This window comes from Ovis canadensis, chromosome 10, assembly GCF_042477335.2.
Source record: "Ovis canadensis isolate MfBH-ARS-UI-01 breed Bighorn chromosome 10, ARS-UI_OviCan_v2, whole genome shotgun sequence".
Classification (NCBI taxonomy): Eukaryota; Metazoa; Chordata; class Mammalia; order Artiodactyla; family Bovidae; genus Ovis; species Ovis canadensis.
In genome coordinates this window covers 99,756,260-99,775,340 of record NC_091254.1, presented here as the reverse complement: position 1 = coordinate 99,775,340, position 19,081 = coordinate 99,756,260, and the positions used below count along the sequence as shown (strand labels likewise).

The 19,081-nt window shown below is 59.6% G+C and overlaps 1 protein-coding gene across 5 annotated transcripts in view; it reads right to left on the bottom strand.

The window, feature by feature from the left end:
* Positions 1-1,317: 1,317 nt before the first annotated feature.
* The window catches only part of ATP11A (ATPase phospholipid transporting 11A), a 95,047-nt gene continuing 77,283 nt past the window's right edge, over positions 1,318-19,081 (bottom strand). The window contains exons 24-30 of one of the 5 annotated variants that reach the window (XM_069602052.1): positions 18,849-18,976; positions 16,781-16,916; positions 11,660-11,725; positions 10,933-11,036; positions 8,842-9,007; positions 7,386-7,472; positions 1,318-4,543 (exon numbers count right to left, since the gene is read on the bottom strand). In XM_069602052.1, coding sequence (XP_069458153.1) covers positions 7,395-7,472; positions 8,842-9,007; positions 10,933-11,036; positions 11,660-11,725; positions 16,781-16,916; positions 18,849-18,976 — 678 coding nt within the window. In that variant the 3' untranslated portion in view covers positions 1,318-4,543; positions 7,386-7,394. Of the gene's footprint in view, positions 4,544-5,273; positions 5,378-7,385; positions 7,473-8,841; positions 9,008-10,932; positions 11,037-11,659; positions 11,726-16,207; positions 16,349-16,780; positions 16,917-18,848; positions 18,977-19,081 lie in introns of those variants that run through there. The other 4 variants (XM_069602050.1, XM_069602053.1, XM_069602054.1 and 1 more) reach the window with 4 other exon arrangements.

Sequence of the window (19,081 nt, the reverse complement as noted above, 5' to 3'; positions counted from 1 at the left end):
TCCGACTGCACGAGATGAACATGTACCAAGATGAGTGTCTTCCCTGCAAGCCGACACGCTGGTGCAGCCTTAGGGGTGAGCTCTTAGTGCAAGAAGGAACTGACAAGTGTGTTTTATTCCCAAGATTTTTCCCTGAAAGAGGAAGCTTAGTAACTGCAGATGTTGATCACACTGGGACACGGCCCAGTGGCATGAAGGGCTGTGTTCACACGCACACTGGTGGGAGCTGGCTGTTCACGCCCGCCCGCACAGCCTCGGGCCAGGGTGCCCTCACTCACTTGAACGGCAAGCGTGCTTCTCCCGGCTCCCAGGGTCGGTGTGGCCACAGGTCCGTGTCACCCGAGGCAGACGTGGACGCTGGACCCCAGCAGACAGCAGCCCCGGGACCCGACTCACCTGCAGCGTCTATTTCCTGTAGACGGGTGTGCTCGCTGCTGTGTGGTGAGGCCAAGGGCGCCCACTCAGGGTGAGTTACTTGTCTTTGCTGTGTGGTTTGGGGGCGGGGAAAAAGCCCCCAATTTAGAATTGTGCCCGGTGAAGCCAGAGGCCTTCCAAGGGACCCGTCAGCCTTGGAGGGGCCGCCTTGCCTCGGCCCAGCAAGGCCCTTTCTCAGGGTCCACCCTGATCCCCCAACTGAGTCAGAAGCCCAGGGATGAGACTTTGTGAGCATCTGTGGAGTGTCTGGGGGTCAGTTTTCAGAGATGGGAAGTGCAGGGTGGCAGTGGCTAGCAGAGGAAGGGGGCAGGGCTGGGGGGGCAGAGCCACCGGGCCCCGTGCTGGCAGGGCTCTTGGGGCCTGCAGGAACCCCCTGGGGCAGCATGGGGCCCTCTCTGCTAACTGCCCAGAAGCCCTGGGGCGTGGGGGCCGGGCTTTGGACAAGAGGCGGAGCAGAGGAGACTCTGGGGGTCGAGGTCTGGTGGACAGTTGGGGAGCAGCTGGAGCAGGAAGGACAGCGGCGCTGAGTGTCCTGTTCCGGGCCCTCCGCCCTGGTGCTGCAGCCGTGGGCCTGGGGCCACCCTGTCCCACATGACTCCAAGAGGCTGCGCCCACAGCTTCATCGCAAACAGAGACACCAGCTGGGAGACTGTTTACCCGGCAGCTGGTCTTAGCAGAAAATTAATACCAACTTCTATCATCTTTTTAATTTATGAAGAGACTAAACCAGAACTTTTTCTTCTTTATTGCAAGCAGATTCAGGTCTCCTGCCTAGATATTCTGCAGAAAAGCCCAATCATAATTAATATTATGAAGCTATACTTTTCTGAAATAAAAGGTAAAAACAGTAGCATACAAAATAAATTTTACAGAAATTTAAGATTTGGTTTAATTCACCGTTTAATTTTTCAAAGCAGATTAATAAATTATCAATTAAACATTACTGTTCAGAGGTTGATTATCTTAAACACACCTACTATATTCAATAATTTAAAAATAAATTCCAGTATTTATGATGACAATACCCATAGATACCATGTGTTAAATATATTTTTGAAGATTCTCTTTATCACATTACATAATGAATGAACATTTTAAACAGCGATGCAGACACACGTAATTTTAAGTCAGAGACAATATATGCATATTAAAATTCTGTGTATTTTGATAAGGTAAAAAATAAAGCTATATAAACTGATCTTTAGATTTTTTTTCTGCAAAAGTAGAATCACACTTTAATAATACTCTGACACATCTTCATTAAAGCTTTGTTTATAGACATCAAAACGATCCTCACCCCCATTCACCAACCCTCTTACTAAAAAAAAAACAAAACAGAATGGATGCATTTGCCAGCTGACATTTTTCCTGTTTTTAAAGTTAGAGATGGGAAACTTCCAAAAGAAAGTGCATACCAAGCTGTTACACTGAGTTGTTAAATAAATACCATTAATTTTAAGATAAGCAGAAGTGGTTGCATTAGGTTATTCATAATCAGTGCAAAACAGATGGACTTAGTGGTTTAAAAAAAAAAGGCCGGAAACTTCCCTTAGGTTGCCCTGAACTTTTGGTTGATGCCCGTGAATTTAAGAATAGTTACACTGTGTGCGAGGCATTGCTATAGTTCAAGCTGCAAAGTCTCACAAGGCGTACTAGGCGTCTGCGACCTGTTACTGCGGAAGCTCCGCCCCCAGCGAGCCTCGCGGCCGGAGCCCCTGGGGGTCGTTTGGTCTGTGTCCGCCCGTGGAGTCAAGGGCACAGGAACAGGCTGATTGGGGCTCTAACAGGAGTGGCCGAGGGCGCGTCTCTTCTCCCAGCCGGGATGTGGCTGCAGCTGGGAGGGCCCGGCCCTGGTCCTGAGGGCGGGTCCCCTCCAGTGGGGAGGCTAGCTCCGGGGGATGGCGCGCAGGTCAGGGACCAGACGTCCGGACCAACTCAGGGAGATGTTAATGCGTGGTTATTGTGCAGCTGTGAGTGAGATTTTCAAAACTAACGAGCATGCTTCAGTTACTTGCTTTAAGGTCAGTGTAAGGCAAGCAAGCACTGCCCACCGCCAGGTGGGAGTCTCACTGTCCTGTCTGAAATGTCCCTTCCCTGGTTCTCGTCCCTCCCTGGCTTCTGGTCTCATGCCCCTGGTCCATCTCACACTGTCAGGCGCAGCCACTTAGGAACTTCCCAAACAATTTTAAGAAGACGTATTGGGGTGTGTAACGGTCAGTAGCTGTCCTAAGGAGACTTGAATTATCCGAGGTAAGTGATAACCGTCTGGATACAGGCAGAAAGAGGACAGTGAACCGTCAAGAAGCTTCTATTTTAAGGCTGAAGGATAGAAAAAAAAAAAAAAACCTAAACAAAAATTAGATGAAATTGCAATGAACGGTGAAGAAAGAGCAGAGCAAATGATCAGACTCTAAATATGCCTTGTAACTACTCGCTCCTGCCAGAAACACCAAAAAGAAGGCAGGTGCAGAGAATGAAGTCGAATCTGAAAATTCACATTCATCAGATATTGAGACATTCAGCCAAAACATCCACCAGAATTTAAATGTAAAGCGGCCAAAATGTCTTCAACTTAAAAAATAAAAGCTTTAAAAACATACTTTAAAAATTAGATATGGTACATTAACGAATGAACGAATCAAAGAGATATAAACAGCTATGAAAATACTTCAGTGCAAAGGCCATTTCAAGATCTCTAAAAAAATACATTACAAAGAATTTGTTAACTAAAACATACACAGAATCTGCCCCCCACAGGTATGACATTTATACCCATTTTAGGTTCTTAAAAACGGCTGTAAAAACGCACACACCGTTGTTTGCAGGGCCTAGTGTGGGCCTCGCGCAGGACGCGGGCGTGAGTGACAGCGAGGGGCGGGGCCCGCGGGCGGACGCCCCACCCCAGCCTCGGCCCGGCTGCACCCCTCTTTGGTATGCTTGCCCTTCACCTGCTTTCTCCGCGCCACCTGGGTACCCTGTTCAACTCCTCCCCTCGTTCAAACAAATATCCCACAGGTGAGCATTTCGGCAGCGACCCACGCGCTGAGCGCCTCGGGAGCAGACCCGGGGGGCTCGGCACCGTCCCGCGGTCCACAGGGCATCCAGCGGGGGCGACCTGCAGCTTCCGGGTGACCCTGCCCTAAGACGCCGTCAGCTGTACTTCTGCAGTGTGAACCTCAAACTGAAATGTTTTCCTTACGGACCATTAAGGCTACGTCGATCGGGTTATTTCTAAAACGGAGATTCCGTTACAGGAGAGCGACAGGGTTTACTGCTCGGCTGCCTGCGGGCCGCGGTATTGCTCTTAGGGCTCCGGGCCGCCTCGGCGACCCTGGGCCCGGTGTGCATCTGGGGGCCCACGCGCCCGAGAGGCCGCTCCCCGTGGGGCTCTGAGCACCGCAGCAGAGGCCGGCCCCGGGTACCCAGGCCCCCTCGCGTCCCCGCAAACCCCGAAGCACCCTTCCCGCAACAGCAAACCGCGCCTGCGCCCTTGGAGCGGGAAGGGGCGCCTCTCGGAACCTGTGCTTTACGGGCCCGGCCCCCCAGAGGCAGCGGGGGACGGGGTGGGGGTGGGGGTCCCCGAGCACCGACCCCGGAGGGGCGGGGTTGGGCCAGACGCCCCCGCGCCCAGCGCCACCACGCGCAGGTCTGGACGGCAGCCGTGGCCGGGGCGGGGGGCCGGTCCCAAAGCAGAGGGGTCGGGCTCAGGAGGGTACAGCAGACCGGGCCCCAGCCCGCGAGGCTCGGCCGTGCTCCCCGGAGGCCCTGGTGGGGCGGCCGAGCCTGGAGCGGACCGAGGCCCTCAAGCAGAGGGCCTCCCGTCGCCACGCGGCCGGGGAGGGTAGCGGGCTCGTGCGTGTCCTTCCCGGCCGCCACTCAGGGACGCCTGTCCCATCTTCCTCCTCTCCGGCCGCAAGAGCAGCTCACGCCACGCAGCCCTTCACGGCTGGACCCTTGTGTGTGGCCTCCCCTGGGGCCGCGGGTGGTGCGAGGGCTGAGCAGGAGGGGCCCGGCGTTCCCTGCCTTCCAGGGCGCTGCCCGGGGCTGGAGACTACAGGGGAGCAAGTGGGTGACTCCCCAGAGGCAGTCCTGACACGAAGCGCGAGGTCTGCGGAAACAGAAAGGACAGAGTCAGTCCCGGGACCCCGCGCGGACCCCGTCCAGCGCCCGTCGGAACCCAGCACAGCCGCGGCCCTTGCTACCCCGAGCGTAGCTGGGCTAGACACGGGGCGGCGTGTGGACCGCCGGCCCCTCCTTGCGTCCACCGTCCCGCAGAAAGGTGTGTAAACACGAGGCCCCTCCCCAGGCCCCAGGCTGAGTGCGGCCCCTCCCACAGCGCATCTCACTGGACCGCTCCGACGGAGGCCCCAGCTGTGGGAGGCCCAGGTGGTCAGACTGGACGCGCAGGGAGGGGGCAAGCCGGCCAGGAGATGCCCGCTCTGGATGCTGAAGGCGCAGCTGGACGCCTGCCCCAGCCTGGCTCAGAGCCCTTTGTTTATTCTGAAAGGCGGTCTTTCCTGGAGGAACTTTCAGGTGGAGCCATGCCCACCACCGCGGATGAGAGTGAAGGCTGAGTTCTGGACGCCGAAGGACGCTGTGGGCCGGCGCACCGCACAGATGTGTGTGCACACACGCTCACACGCGTGCCTGGGAGTGCACCCCAGGCAGCCCCAGTGCCGGCCTCTCCAGTGGGCCACTTACCGGGGACGGACCCCACGTGTGCGCAAGTCTTTGTCACCGTGAACCTAACAGAAACGGCACACCACGGCAAAGCTCTGGAGGAAACCCACGCGGTCCGCAAGAGCACAGCACACGGGCTGCCCGCGGGCGGCCGTTACCTATCCTCCGGCTACTCGCGCCTCGGCCGGGGCTCAGGGTCCGTCAGCAGCGGCCGGTCAGGGCTCGGCGCGGCGTCGGCCGGGGCTGGGCGGCTCGGGCTCCTCTGCAAGGCGAGGACAGACACTGAGCCCGCGCCGCACGCCCGGCTCCGCGGGGCTGGCCGAGGGGGACGCGTGCGGGAGGCCCCGCTCTCGGCGCAGCAACGCCGATGGTCGGGGTGCGGGACCCGGGGCTGATGGCCCTGCCGCTCACCCCGACCTTCCGGAGACTGCGCTGCTCCTGAGGGCGTGCAGGCGCGAGCGAGGGGCTCTGCACCGGCCGCTCTCTGCCTGCCTGTCCGTCTGTTCCTGCCTGTCCCTGCGTCCCCGTGTGTTCTGCCTGTCTGCCTGCCTTCCTGACCCTCTGTCCCTGTCTGTCCCTGTCCACCCGCCTGGCTTCCTGTCTGTCCCTCAGTCCCTCTGTGCCTGCTGGGCCCTGTCCCTTGGCCCCGTCTCCAGTCAAACAAAAGAATCCTGGCCTGAAGCTAGAATCCGGAGGTTTGGGCGTGGCAGGGCTGAAGGCCAGCGAGGCCGCGCTTCTCTAGTCTGAACACTGAGGCTCTCCAGTCAAGCGGTGTGAATTTTCCAGTGGCTCGGAAGAAGGGAACTGCAGGAGCCGGAGAAGCGCGCAGCTGGAGGTGCAGATGCCCCCTGGGCACACGCGAAGTTGGGCAGGCAGATGCCCTTGGCTAGGCTCGATGTTGGGCACGCAGATGCCCCCGGCTAGGCGCGAGGGGCCGCGGGCGAGGGGTGAAGCAGGCCAGCGCTCAGGTGGCTGCTCTTTGCGCGAGTGGAAACACTCACAGCCGTGTGCGCCCATGGGTGTGGACAGAATCAATGCACACGTGCATACAGATGCCACACGTGTGCGCATACACGCACACGTTTATACACGAGACCTGGTGGCCTCTGTGGTTTTCACTTTAATAGGGCGGATGAAGAGAAAAAGCCGCCCACCCCAAATGCAGCGTGCTCCATGGGAGCACTAGCCAAGGGTCCGTGCCTCCGAAGCTTGGCCGGAATTGGCTGGTCTTGCAGCAACACCGCGCGGACGCCACGTGTGCTGGGCACCGGCTGCAAGCGCCTGTGAGGGGCTGGCCGGCCTCGCGGTCAGAGCCGCGGCCACGGCCACCCAGAGCTCAGAGCCCTTCACCAAGCAGCAGAGCCCGGCTTCTGCAAAGGCTTGGAAGCAAACCAGCTCTCAGTAAACCCCATCAATCCTCAGAGGATTTATTTTCAGTCCAGAGTTGGTGTGATTTAACTGGTTTCACGAGCACCTCCTGTGACTTATTAAAATGTTCCTAATAATTTCATCCTAAATGTCTTCAACTGTGTAAACAGCGAGAATTCTGTAGTTTATTCTGACAAATTCTTGTGCTCCAGGTTAGAAAAATATTGATTGCCAGTAATTACTTGAACTTAAAAGATGAACAATTATTAAAAGAAAAAAAATGGCCTTTTTTTTTCCTTGAGGCATTTTCCTATTAAGCACGCTGCCTGGTAAAGCAGTAACACCAGGCACAGGCCTTCAACGTGTGCCCAGTGTGGGACACACAGCGGGGCATCGGGACACAGAGGACTGAGGACAGCTAAGTGTGTCCTTGAAGCCTTGGCTCCAGGCAAGAAGCCTCCCATCCTGGGAGGCACAGAAAACGGTGTGCTCCTGAGAGAGAACCACAGATGCCTGAGGCACAGGTGGAGTCTTTTCCCAAAAACAATCATCCATTTTAAAAGAGATGAGAGGGACTTTGGTGAGACAGCTGACCCCAAACACGCCTGAAGTCTAGGGGCCCCGCCAGAGGCCGCCAATCCCTGGGCGTGGTCCCGCCAGTCCCTCGGGCCCCACACGAGGGACAGGGAGGACCTGCCTCTGGGCCCCAGGGCAAGGCCAGCGCTGACCCAGAAGCTGCCCCTGCCGGCGGGACTGGCTTCACAGCTGCTACCGGGCCAGAGGGGCGCTGAGGCTCCCCAGGGAGGCGCCGCAGCCTTGTGGGTGGAGAGAGCCCGGCGCCCGAGGCCCTCCATGGTCCTCCGATCAAGTCCCAAACATGCAGAAAGACAGAAAAGCGTCACCTTGTTCCGTTAGAAAGTCAGACTGCTGGAAGTCTGAGAAAGCATAAAGACGGTGGGCTGCTCGACAGAAAGGCACTGGTTCCTAGTCTGCCGGTCCCAGAGGTCAGAGGTCAGAGGTCAGGAGGCCATGCACATCATTTGCAAACAAGATTTGGGCAAAGAGGCCGGAAGATGAAAGGAACCAGGAAGGGAAGAGACAAGAAAAGGCAGTGAGTCGGGGGTCGCCCTTGGAGCCCCTTCGGCCCGTGGAACCCTCCCGAGCGCTCCTGCCCCGCCCTGGGATGGCCTGAGGTCACAGAGGCGCTCTCGTGAAGCTGCCGGTCCGGGCCGGCTCTAAGCCCTCTGTGCCCCCTGGCTGGGCGCCGCGGGCAGCAGCTGAGATCAGCCCCAGGGGTCCGAGAGCTCACCTGCCTTACTGGTCACCTGCACGCCCCGCCCTCCTGTCACTCACACCTGCGGCCCGCCCTCCTGTCACTCACACCTGCACGCCCCGCCCTCCTATCACTCACACCTGCGGCCCGCCCTCCTGTCACTCACACCTGCACGCCCCGCCCTCCTATCACTCACACCTGCACACCCCGCCCTCCTGTCACTCACACCTGGTGCTGCAGGTGGGCAGGGCATCCTGCAGGACGGCCTGCTGTGGCCTCTGCCTCTCAGAGCATCCCTCCTCCTCCCACGGGAGAAGGGGTGCGGGGAGGGGAGGGAGGGGGTGCAGGGTCACAGTGGGGAGGGGTGCGGGGTCACAGGGGTGTGGGGTCATGGGTGGAAGGTGTATAGGATCAGAGGGCTGAGGGTATGCGGGGTCACCGGTGAGGAGTTATGGGGGTGAGGGGTCACAGGGCGAGGGGTGTGAGTCACAAGAGGAGCGGTGTGCGCAGGGGGAGGAGTGCAGGGGTGAGGGAGTGAGGGGTGCGGGGTCACAGGGGTACAGAGGTGGGGATGTCCGGCCCCTGCAAGCTCTCTGGAAACTCCAGGTCACATCTCTGTTTGGACCCGCTGGGCACCCTTAGCGTCTCACCCATCTCCTGAATCCAGAGTTCAGCTTGTTGGTGTCCCCTCGGGAGCACGGAAAACCACCACCCTACCTACTCATGACCAGAATTTCCCAAAATGAATGAAGTTTGAGCCACATTCCCACCCCTAAAAATAAAGCAATTCTACCTTCGAAATAAGGATTAATCAAAAAAACTTGTTTAGGCTCACACAAAATAATTTGCCTTTTGTATTGGCTCAATCTTTTTCTCTTAATCTTTTCCTTATTTCAGGGACTGCCTGTTCAAGTCTAAGCACTGGACATTTAGTTCAGGTGTAAAATCACGTGTCACCGTGGAATCCGTTAGTAACACTGGACGGACCACCTTTCTTGCTGCCTCCCTGGGGCCCCCCACGGTGCCCCCCAGGCTGCAGGCCCCCCCCACGGTGCCCCCAGCTGCGCCCCCCGCCCCGAGGGTACCTGCACTCTCTCGATGGCGCTGGGCCATAGCTGCCTGCACAGCACCTTCTTGAGCACGTCGGGCAGCAGGCTGACGGTGACCAGCAGGACGATGGCCAGCCAGGCGGGGCCGCTGGACAGCAATTGTATGAACACGTAGTACATCCTCTGATAACTGAGGAAGGGCCTGCAGTGTCCAGGGAAAGAAAACCACAGCACGGTGGCCGATGAGGAGCCGGCGGAGACCCCCGCGCCCCGCACGCAGGGCCGTCGGCCCTGGCGGGGTCCATGTCCATCTCTGACGGTCACCGTCCACCCACTGCGCTCGCCACTGGGTCACCAGGGGGGCCTCTCCCCATAGCGGTGCGTGACTTTGCCCTGAAGGCCGGGTTCGAGCATGAGACGAGGAGGGGAGGTCTACGAGGTCATTCCAAGTGGGGAGCAAGCCCCAGAAGCTCAGCTTCAGAACAGCAGGGAAGACGTTTACACATGAAACAGGGGGCTTTGCTCAGTACCTATTAATACAGAGAACACCATGTTCTCATCAGCAGAATGGCTAAACACAAGCTTACGCCAAAATAATTTTTAAATTTTCTATAAAAATACAGAGAATGAAATGACTTCTCTGCCAGGCGGGCTAGGAATGCCTTTGGAGACGGGCAGTGAAGTTAAATAGTCCTGTCTGACCCTGTGTGACCCCATGGCCTGTAACCGGCCAGGCTCCTCTGTCCATGGGGTTCTCCAAGCAAGGATACTGGAGCGGGATGCCATGCCCTTCTCCAAGGGATCTTCCCTACCCAGGAATCAAACCTGGGTCTCCCACACTGCCGGCAGATTCTTTACCCTCTGAGCCACCGGGGATGCCTTGGAAACGGGCAGTGACCGCACTAAACGTGAATCTCAGGGCTTCGTGCTCCGAAGCGTCCAGGCCCAGGAGCTGGCTGGGGGGTTTCTGGGGAGTCTTTCTCATACACAACCGCTTGGAAAGCTCACTAGAGCCGCGGGATCTCTGGCCAGGAGTCGGGTGGCTGGAAATCCACCGAGAGCAGGTCTGGTTTGGCCGACACGTAATGCGCCGACTGGCCACTGGGGATCAGCGGTGGAGCGGGCCACCGGGTGGACGTCCACACGGCAGCCTCCACGCGGGGACCGGATGGACTAGGGGCCTCTCCCTGGGGCTGGGGGCCGCCTGCCCTTCCCCTCGAGCCCTGCACAGCAGTGGGGAGGCCAGGTGGACAGGACACTGCTTCCAGCCTCACGTCTGGGCGGGCCTGGGCCTGGCTCACCGCCCCCAGCCGCAGTCCTGCTCGGAGCCCTGCACGTGTGTGAGAGGCGGGAACAAGCGCCCGGGTGCCAGGTGGACATGCCCGCCTGGGACGTGACCTGGGGGAAAGGCCGAGGAGCACGGTGGGCCCCGGGGTTCTGAGGGGTGAATAGGAGCCCACCAGGCCGGCCACTTAGATGGGACACCCTGGGCAGAAGGGACAGTGCGTGCAGAGGTGCGCTCGTGACAAACGCAGCTGCCGCCTGCCTGTCAGGACCGACCGCTGGGCCAGTCTCTGTCCACCCCCAGGTGGACGTTCAGCTGGCAGCACGCTGACCTTCCGAAAAGTGCAACTGGTCTCTGCGGCTCCTCTGTTTAAAACCTTCCACGGCATCCTAACGGTCTCCGGGGGAGCCCTCCTTCCGGGCCTGCCTTGGGGCACCTGCCTGCGGGGCTCCCTTCCTTAGGAATGACGCTGCCTCAGCCCAGTGCCCCAAGCACTCACACGATGAGGTTAGCGCTTTTCTCCCAAGCTTCTGTTTAAATAACAGCTTTTCTGGGGAAGCCGTCCCCGACCTTGGATTGGTCCCTTCCGGAGGGTTTGGCCTGTTCGTCCCCCGTCACGCTCGTGAGGCAGTGTGTCTCCCCTGGGGGAGGGATCGGAGACCACCCCACCTCATCCCTGTGGGTCCTGGGCCCTGGTGTGAAGCCCCTCCTGCACACGGCAGGCACGCAACCCAGACCCGCACGCGGGAACAAGGTGGTGTGGATCTGAGCTTTCGGGCCTCGGTGAAAGACGCCGCGGGACTGGTGATGTGGCGGTGCCTGAGAAATCATCAAATCCGTACCAGACGACTCCTCCCCAGAGGAGGGAAAAGACGACGTAGAACAGCAGCGACCCCCAGATGACAAAGTGGTTTATCCAGGTCCAGTAGTGGGTGTCCAGCGCCAGCTAAAGAGAGACCAGGCGGTCAGCAGTGGGGCCACAGGGCCTGTCGGCGTGAGCCCGGGGAAGGAAGCCGGGGCGGGGACAGGAAGCAGAAACAAACCCCTAACTTCAGCCAGAGCATCGGCAGGGGCCTGTGTGGGAGAAACAGCCCAGATTCCAGAGAAGGGCTCCCCAGGCCCACCCTGCCCGCAAGTACCCGGACCCCGGCGTGGGGCGGCCCCTGCAGGAGGTGCTACTGCCCAGGACATGGCTCTGGGACTTCCTTCCTCACTCTCCAACCCAGGCTGGCAGGATTTGGGACCTTCATGACGATACTCCACGAAGAGTCTGACTTGACTTTAAAAACGATACCTTTCCACAATACCTTTGTTTCAGTTAAAGTGTCCTTTGACTATACTAGGGGTGGGGCTGCTTGCCACGTAAAAGCAGTCTCACTCCAGTCCTCTCACACAGAAAAGGCTGTGGAATTTCCCTCCTCCCCTGCTGTGTAATTCTGAGCTCGCCCCTCGGGGCCGAGGCCACGTCAGTGGTGGGGAGAGGACCCCGGCAGGCCAGGGGCAGGGGCGGGGGCAGGGCCACCGGGTGGCCGGGTGGCCTGGAGGAAGCATCTGCACTCAGGAAGGTACCTTCAGAGTGACTGTGAACACCATCACCGTGAACACCAGGGTCCCGAACGTCCAGTTTCCAAACACCTGCGGAGAGAAAGTCCAGTCACCTCTTATTAATACAGACTGCCTCTTCCACACTCAACACAAGCATCCGAGCATCCCACCCACCCATCGCCTGCTCGTCCAACCCCAGAGACGCAGGGACCTCCTGGTGTCACCGCGACGGGGGTTAGGCCGCACCCAGGCCTCTGGCCCCCGGCTCCAGCAGCATCTGTGGGCACCCAGTTCTTCCTAGGCCGCCCGAGTCTCCCCCTTGGCGCCCCACGAGCCAGACGGGACGCCCTGAGAGCTGAGTCCTGGTGTGCACAGCACCCACCCTGCTCCTCCAGCCACGCTTTAAGCAGGCGAGACCTTCAGCCCATCGCCCCACTCGACTTGCTCTGCGTGGCCAAAGCGAGCCTTAGTGGGATGCGTCTGTCCTCGATCCAACTCAAAACCCTGAGGGCTCGGCCGACAAACCACGGTGGCATTTTCCTGGGGCGGCATCACTGGTCGGGGGGTGGCCCGTGGGACCACAAAAAGGGAGAGCGGAGATAGGACGGAGCTGCACAGAGGCTGGGGCAGGTCCGAGGCCAGAGCGGCCCCGGGGAGACGCGGGCCCAGCCAGCGGGAAGGAGACAGCCGGCTTCTCACGCAGAGACACAGACGCAAGCAGAAGGAAGCGGCGGGCACGTAGAGTCTCTATCCCGGGGACAAACCAGCCTCTTGGACACGCTGCCTCTGGAGAGCTGGCAGGCCCAGGTCCCGTTTGTCAGGTCTGTGAGCTGTGCCTCTCAGAAGAGCTCCTGCTCTCCTTTCAGGAGGCACACAGCTGCACGCCATAAAGCGCGAGAAGCTGGGACCAGGGTCCATTCTCGACCAAGGAAACATCCCTACAGGTGCTCACTCAAGGTGAGTGTGTGGGTGTGCGGTTAGTGAAGCAGAATCCACTTACAGAATATTCTAGAAGAAAAACCGAAGCATTAGGACTTTTGTAGGAAACGGACCTAAGGACCCTCACCGCTTGATTCGTCATCGTGACCAAAACTGGGCTCAGTGGCTCTTGCCAGAGGGGCGTCTATCACGAGCTGGGGACGCCTGCCACGCCTGGGGACCTGGTGGACGGTGGGGGGGGGGGGCGGCGGCGGGGCGGGGGGGGGGGCGGCGGCGGGGCGGGGGGGGGCACTGGCCTCCAGCAGGCAGGGGCCGGGGGTCTGCACAGCCCCCACGGTGACCTGCCCAGGCTGGGAACCCCCCCAAAGATGCGCTCTGCCTTCAGGGCTTACTGCTGGGGGCAGGAAGTGAGGTTGGGCGGGCCGTGCTGGGCGCGCCCAGCAGGCAGGAGGACGAGGCGCCCGGGTCCTCTCCCCGGAAGCTGCCGTTTTCAGCCGAAAGCAGAGAGTGACGGTGCAGGAGGCGGCAGCTCTGAACCCCCCGGGACCCTCCCCTGGGCAGCCGGAGCCCTGGGTCCGGCCCTCCGCCTCCCTACACCCCAGGCCCAGTGTCCGTCACCCGTGCCGGGTGGGAACCCTGAGATCCCTTGAAACATCAGAGAACGGGCGGATGGGCCTAGGGACGTGGGGGGTGGCCGTCGCAGCTCACGGGGACGTGGCCACGTAACGCTCCAGGGGCTCGTCCAAGCTCCCTCACCTATGGGAGAGCTCGGGCCCGGATGCTCAAACCATCTGCCCTCATCTCCACGCTCTTTAGCAGGGGCCCCACTGGGGTCTCAAAGGGTCGTCCAGAGGAGGGGACTTTCCCAAGGGAGGTCGGTTCCCCAGTCCCCAGTGAAGCCCTGCGTCTGGTCTGATTCCCTAAGTAACACTGTGTCCCCTGGGGAGGCCACGCGGGTGACGCTGCCACCCACGGGCGTCCCGTCATCCCTGTGGGGGCGCCAGGACCGTCGGGGCCGCGTGGGGAGACGAGGCGGCGCCGCCCCGGCCCCGCCCGCCGGCCCACCCCCAGCCCCAGTGTAATCCCTTTTCTGCAGGCTCTTTTCCCTCGAGGCTGAGGACTCTACAGGGAACCTTCCCGCTTGCAGACGTTCTAAGGCCCAGACTGAGTCAGCTTTTATGTGTAAGATGATTCCGCGACAACACGTCCTGTTTCCTCAAGATCGCAGTGCCAGGGCCGTCTCTCACGCTCGTGGGCCGTCTCTCACGCTCGCGGAACGCCTGTCATGCTCGCAGGACCGTCTCTCACGCTCGCAGGACCGTCTCTCACATTCGCAGGACGTCTCTCACGCTCACAGGACGTCTATCACGCTCGCAGGACCGCCTGTCACGCTCGGAGGACCGTCTCTCACGCTCGCTCTGCGTGCCAGCTCGGGCCCCTGTGCAGCCCCGGGCGGCCCTGTGCTCAGCCGCCAGACAGGGCTCCTGGGCCGGCCCTGGGAACTTCCTGGCTTCTATTACTACGCACCCTGAACTTGCAAGCAGCCACCTGGGAATGTCCTGCTGCGCAACTACAGTAAAATCACTGTCTTCTGTTCTCATCTGCGAAACAGCGTGGCTCTTGTCTGTCAGGAAAATACTCCAAACTTGACTTTCTCTTTCAAAGGTCGTCAGCGATTCTATCGTCTTTTCGATAGATCCACGAACATTCCTGAGTGGAAAGAGGTCTCAGCGGTCACCTCCTGACCATCCCACCACCAAGACTCGGCCTCCTTGGAAGGGCAACTGCCGTCACCGAGCACCAGCCGCCCGAGGTTGCGCCGGACTCACAGCTCTGTTTGCAGCTTAGTTTGAATGACACAGAACCAGCTGATAACATGTTCTCAGTTCTGTGAGCGATCCAACCCTCCCACCTGCCGGACACACAGGAATCATCTAAGAATCAGCAGTCTGGAACAAGAAGCCACCTCTGGGTCCAGACTCCGACCACGGACGCCCTGCGCACTCAGCTGGGCCTCCGAACTCCTGGGGACAAAGGTCCGCCCTGGACCCCGCGGGCCTCATGCCACTTGGCACTGGTCTCGCTCTCATACCTCTGAGTCTTCAGGTTGCTCACAGTCCCCTGAGCACCAGGAACCCAAGGCCCAGCGGTGGACAAAGGCCCACGTTCAGCTCCTCCTTTGCAGGACTGTCCTGCTTGCTGCTTGCTGACGTCACTGTGCATCTCAGGGGCGTCTCCCGTGACAGGCGGTGCGTGACTCACGCAGGTTCTATCCCCCGGGGCCTCAGTGCTTGGGGTCTCCACCGACTGGGGGCTTCTCTACCTCCGTCTCCCTTCCTGTCATCGTTCCAGGTTCTAACCAACACTTCTGTCCAAGATCAGCCGAGCAAAGGCACTCAGCTGCGGCGGGGAGGGAAAGGTGCTTGAGAATCTCAGGAGAGATCCTCTGGACGCTGGGATTCAGGTCCTGGAGTGGCTCAGCGCACCCTCGTGAGCGAGGGGCAGCGAGGCAGGGACTAGCAGGAGGCCTGGCTCCCTGGAAGGACCTCAAAGCCAGCCAGGCCGGCACCTCTGCCCACAGAGCAGCCGGACGACACGCAGCCCCCACCCAGGTCTGCACCCGAGGCTGCCCGGCGACCCACGTCCATGTCCAGGGAGTGTGCCCTGCCCACACACACACCCGCTGTCTGTGGGCTTGCGGGACTGGGCTGACCACGTCACCTCCTGACGTGAGAGCCGCGCTCTCGGCAGCCTCATGGACTAAACACGCACCCCAGCTTGCTCTAACTCCCCGCCATCACCCCGCGTCTGCCTGAGCATCCGTCTGCTCGACTGTAACTCCAGGAAACTGTCCAGCGGGAGGGGCGACTGCAGGGGGCGAGGGTGATGCCCGGAACCCGGACCTCGGTTCTCGGGACACGGAGCCCGAGCTCTGTGAGATGCACACGGGTGCGCGCTCAGCGCTGGCCCCAGGGATAGCTCCGCGAAGACGCAAAGAACCGGAGACAGCTCGAGCCAGCCCCACCGTCGCTGGTGGCACCCGAAGACCACTCAGCTAAAACCAGGAGGACAAAGGCTCTAACAACGGAAGATTTCAGAAAAGTGCCAAAAGGCTCTGGAAACCCTCAGTTTAGTAAACGCTGGTCTAAGTCACAATGAGAGACAACAGCCCTTTTCAGCCACAAGAAAACAGGAACAGAAAAATCAATGGGCCAACAAGTTGCCCAGGACACACAGCAAGACTCAGAACTTCAGGCCAAACACACAGAGGGAGAGAGAGACAGAGAGAGGCGCCCCGTCCAGCAGGACGAGCAGGGGATCCCTGCTCAAAGCCCCCTTCTGTTTCCTTGTTCCCGGGACACTGGACTGGAAGCGGGACGCCCGGGGCCACGGCCTCCCGACTCCAGGCAGCGAGGGGTTGGCCGTGTTCAGAGCATTCCCCCCACCCCCATTCCGCCCCGGCCGCACCCGCCTGTGTGTCTTCCTACGCATTTAGGGCAAGAGAAGACCACACAGATCCAGAAAACATCGCTGACACGGCGGGCGATCCCGGCTCGGAAATACAGGGAGAAGTGACCCAGGTAGACACACACGGCCTCTGGGCCGGCCTTGCTCCTACAGACACGGGGGGACTAGCTAAAGGCGTCTCTACTGACAAAGCACACAGAGGGGGTCACGCTGGAAAATATTTTCGAGAAATATTTTATTCGCACTCCAGAAACAGAGAGGACACACCCACAGATGTCTTACCACGTGTGTGTTGCTGGTCATTATCTGAGAGTGGGAAGGGAGCCGCGGCAGAAAAAAAAAGCGAGATACAAATAAAACAACCCCCAGAGATTATGGAAAAACCCAGAGAGCTGCCTGTCTATCAGAAACGACACCGTAAACTGCTCATCGCTAAGGAAACAGAACTTAAGCTAAGGACGTGAACAAATGCTAAACAGGGTTAAATACCAAATTATTTCCCAAATTAAATAAGCACGTCTTGATGACTGAGTTGGACCCCTAGATAAATAACTGACGGTGAAACAAGCTATAAAGGCTGGACCCCGCCCACCCCAGAGGGTGTCCCTACAGTCAGCAGGGCCCCGCCATCAGGTCTGCCCCATCTGCGGCGGACACCCAGACGCCGACCCCGCGGGCCGTGCCGAGCTTCACCCCCAGAACCTGCAGCCCTGTCGCCGTGGCCCAGCCCGCACAAACCTGCCCGTTGCTGGTCACAGTCGTGTTTTCAAACATGAAGTAAGCACCGAAGAAAAACACCAGCGCGTCGAACAAGCCTAACAGCGTCCAGTAGATGAACGCGCGCCAGCGGAGGAGCGCGTTCTTGGCGATGTCCCTGGGGGAGGAGAGGGTGGGGACGCGTTAGGCGCCCACCCGGCGCCTCGCCGCGACCCGGGGCCTCTGACCCACTGAGAGCCTCGGGACGGCAGAACCAGGGGTCGGGGGGCGCCAGGAGGATGCGGCCCGACCAGCACCCACTCGGCCAAGCTCCAGCGTGGGGCCTGTGAGCCCCTGGGCCTCCCGGTCCCCGCCCGTCTGTCCCGCTCTCGGCAGACCCCGACCCCACCCGCCCGCTGACCGGCATACGCTGTGAGCCCGCGGAGCCGAGGGGTGCAGGCGGGCCTGAGGTCTGCACACCCCCAGGCCACACGTCACACTCTGTGACTGCTGGACACACTGCCTGCCACTGCTCTCAAGACCACACCTGGCCCCGGGAGAGCCTGGGGAAGCTCACAGCATGCAGCTGTCCTGGCTAAAACCACCGTGGTTGGAGCGACCGTGCAGGGAGACGGGAACGTCCCAGCTGACATGGGGGAGCGGCCAGCAGACACTCGCTTGAGCGCCCCGGCAGCAGAGGCTTTTCAGATGTAGCGCTGCGCTACCCAGGGACCTTCCTGGACAATTCCTATTTGAATGTTTTATTCCTCAAAGTGGACTGGAGGCTGCCACGGGCAGAAAGAGGGCAGGGCCCACACGCCTGCTTCCGGAAGTAAGGACACAGGGCGCGAGGCACCCTGGCACCCACTGGTGACGAAGCGCGACGGGCCTCCCTGCACCTGTCAGCTCAGCTCAGGAGGAGGCGTGCAGGACCCCCCCCAGCAGTGCGTCTGAAACGGGCTGAGTTCGCCTATTCCCTACACTTCCTCCCGTATCGCCAGGTGCACAGGACGATCCAGGCTTGCTCTTCTCTCACCTGCAGGGATGACCGGGACAGCAACACTCCCAGATCTCACTTAATGGCTGACCTCTCTGGCGAAGGCCATGGGCCTGGCAAGGTGTCCTGACTGTGTGGGTGGAGGGCCACACACGTTCACAGAAGCTTGCACAGAAGCGCACACTCACGTGGGCACACACGTGCACAGAAACAGGACCAGTGACACCCGGGCAACACCAGTGAGGGGTGGGGTGGGGTGTCGGGACCCAAGCTGCGACCCTGTCCTGTGCTTCCGCAGGTGGCCAGTCAGATGTCCCCACGGGGGACTCCAGATAAAACCTCCAGGGAGCCTCTCTACTCTTTCTTACAACCACGTGCTGAGTCGCTCAGCCGGGTCCAACTGTGTGCGACCCTCTGGACTGCAGCCCATCAGGCTCCTCTGTCCGTGGGACTCTCCAGGCCAGAATACTGAGTGGGTTGCCATGTCCTCCTCCAGGGGAATCTTCCCGACTCAGGGATGGAACCCTGGTCTCCTGCTTTGCAGGCAGATTCTTTACCAACTGAGCCACCTGGAAAGCCCCTTCCAGCCACACGTGCATCTAAAGCATAAAGCGTCTAATGTAAAAAGCCACAGTAAGAGCAGCACGTTGACACAGCCAGAGACTCTGGGGCGCAGCTCTAAAACAGCAGAAGAATCTTTTCCTTGTTATAAGAAATACTTCTCAGCAGAAAAGAGCGCCCTGAGATCAGCCCTGTTAACTTTGTTGCTCCCTGAATGGAACCTACTTGACTCTGCCAGGATCCACCAGGGTCAAGGGGTTAGACACTGTCATCTCAACTTCCTTCACAAGGATCACAGGGAAACACACACTGGCTTAATGTGTACATTTCAAATGTAGCATGAATCCTCTCTGTCTAAATTTGGAGAATATTCACTTAAGCCACAGTGCTTCCTGTGTGAAGGGAAGACCCTTCTGAGGAATCGTGTGTGTCGGCTAACTTTGGATGGTCTGGGGTTTTGTTTTTATGTTTCTGGTCTTAAAGGACTTCAGCCAGGTGCGATCTGCACGCTGCCTGGTCCTTCTGGCGTCTCTGGCGCGGAGCTCCCGGTACCTGTAGAGGGCAGGGTCCCTCTTGAGCGTGTCCATGGCGACGTGCTGCTCCATCAGGCTGTACAGCAGGATGGGGAGGGAGGTGAAGCTGATGTTGTACAGCGTCAGGTAGGCAGTGTCGTACAGGGTCTGCGGGGCCGAGAAGCGTGTGAGATCAGCGCCCCAGCACCTTGGCGAGGTCTTTGGGGAACTTGTTTAAATATGCACATGTATTTTTCCTCTGGAGAGGCCCAC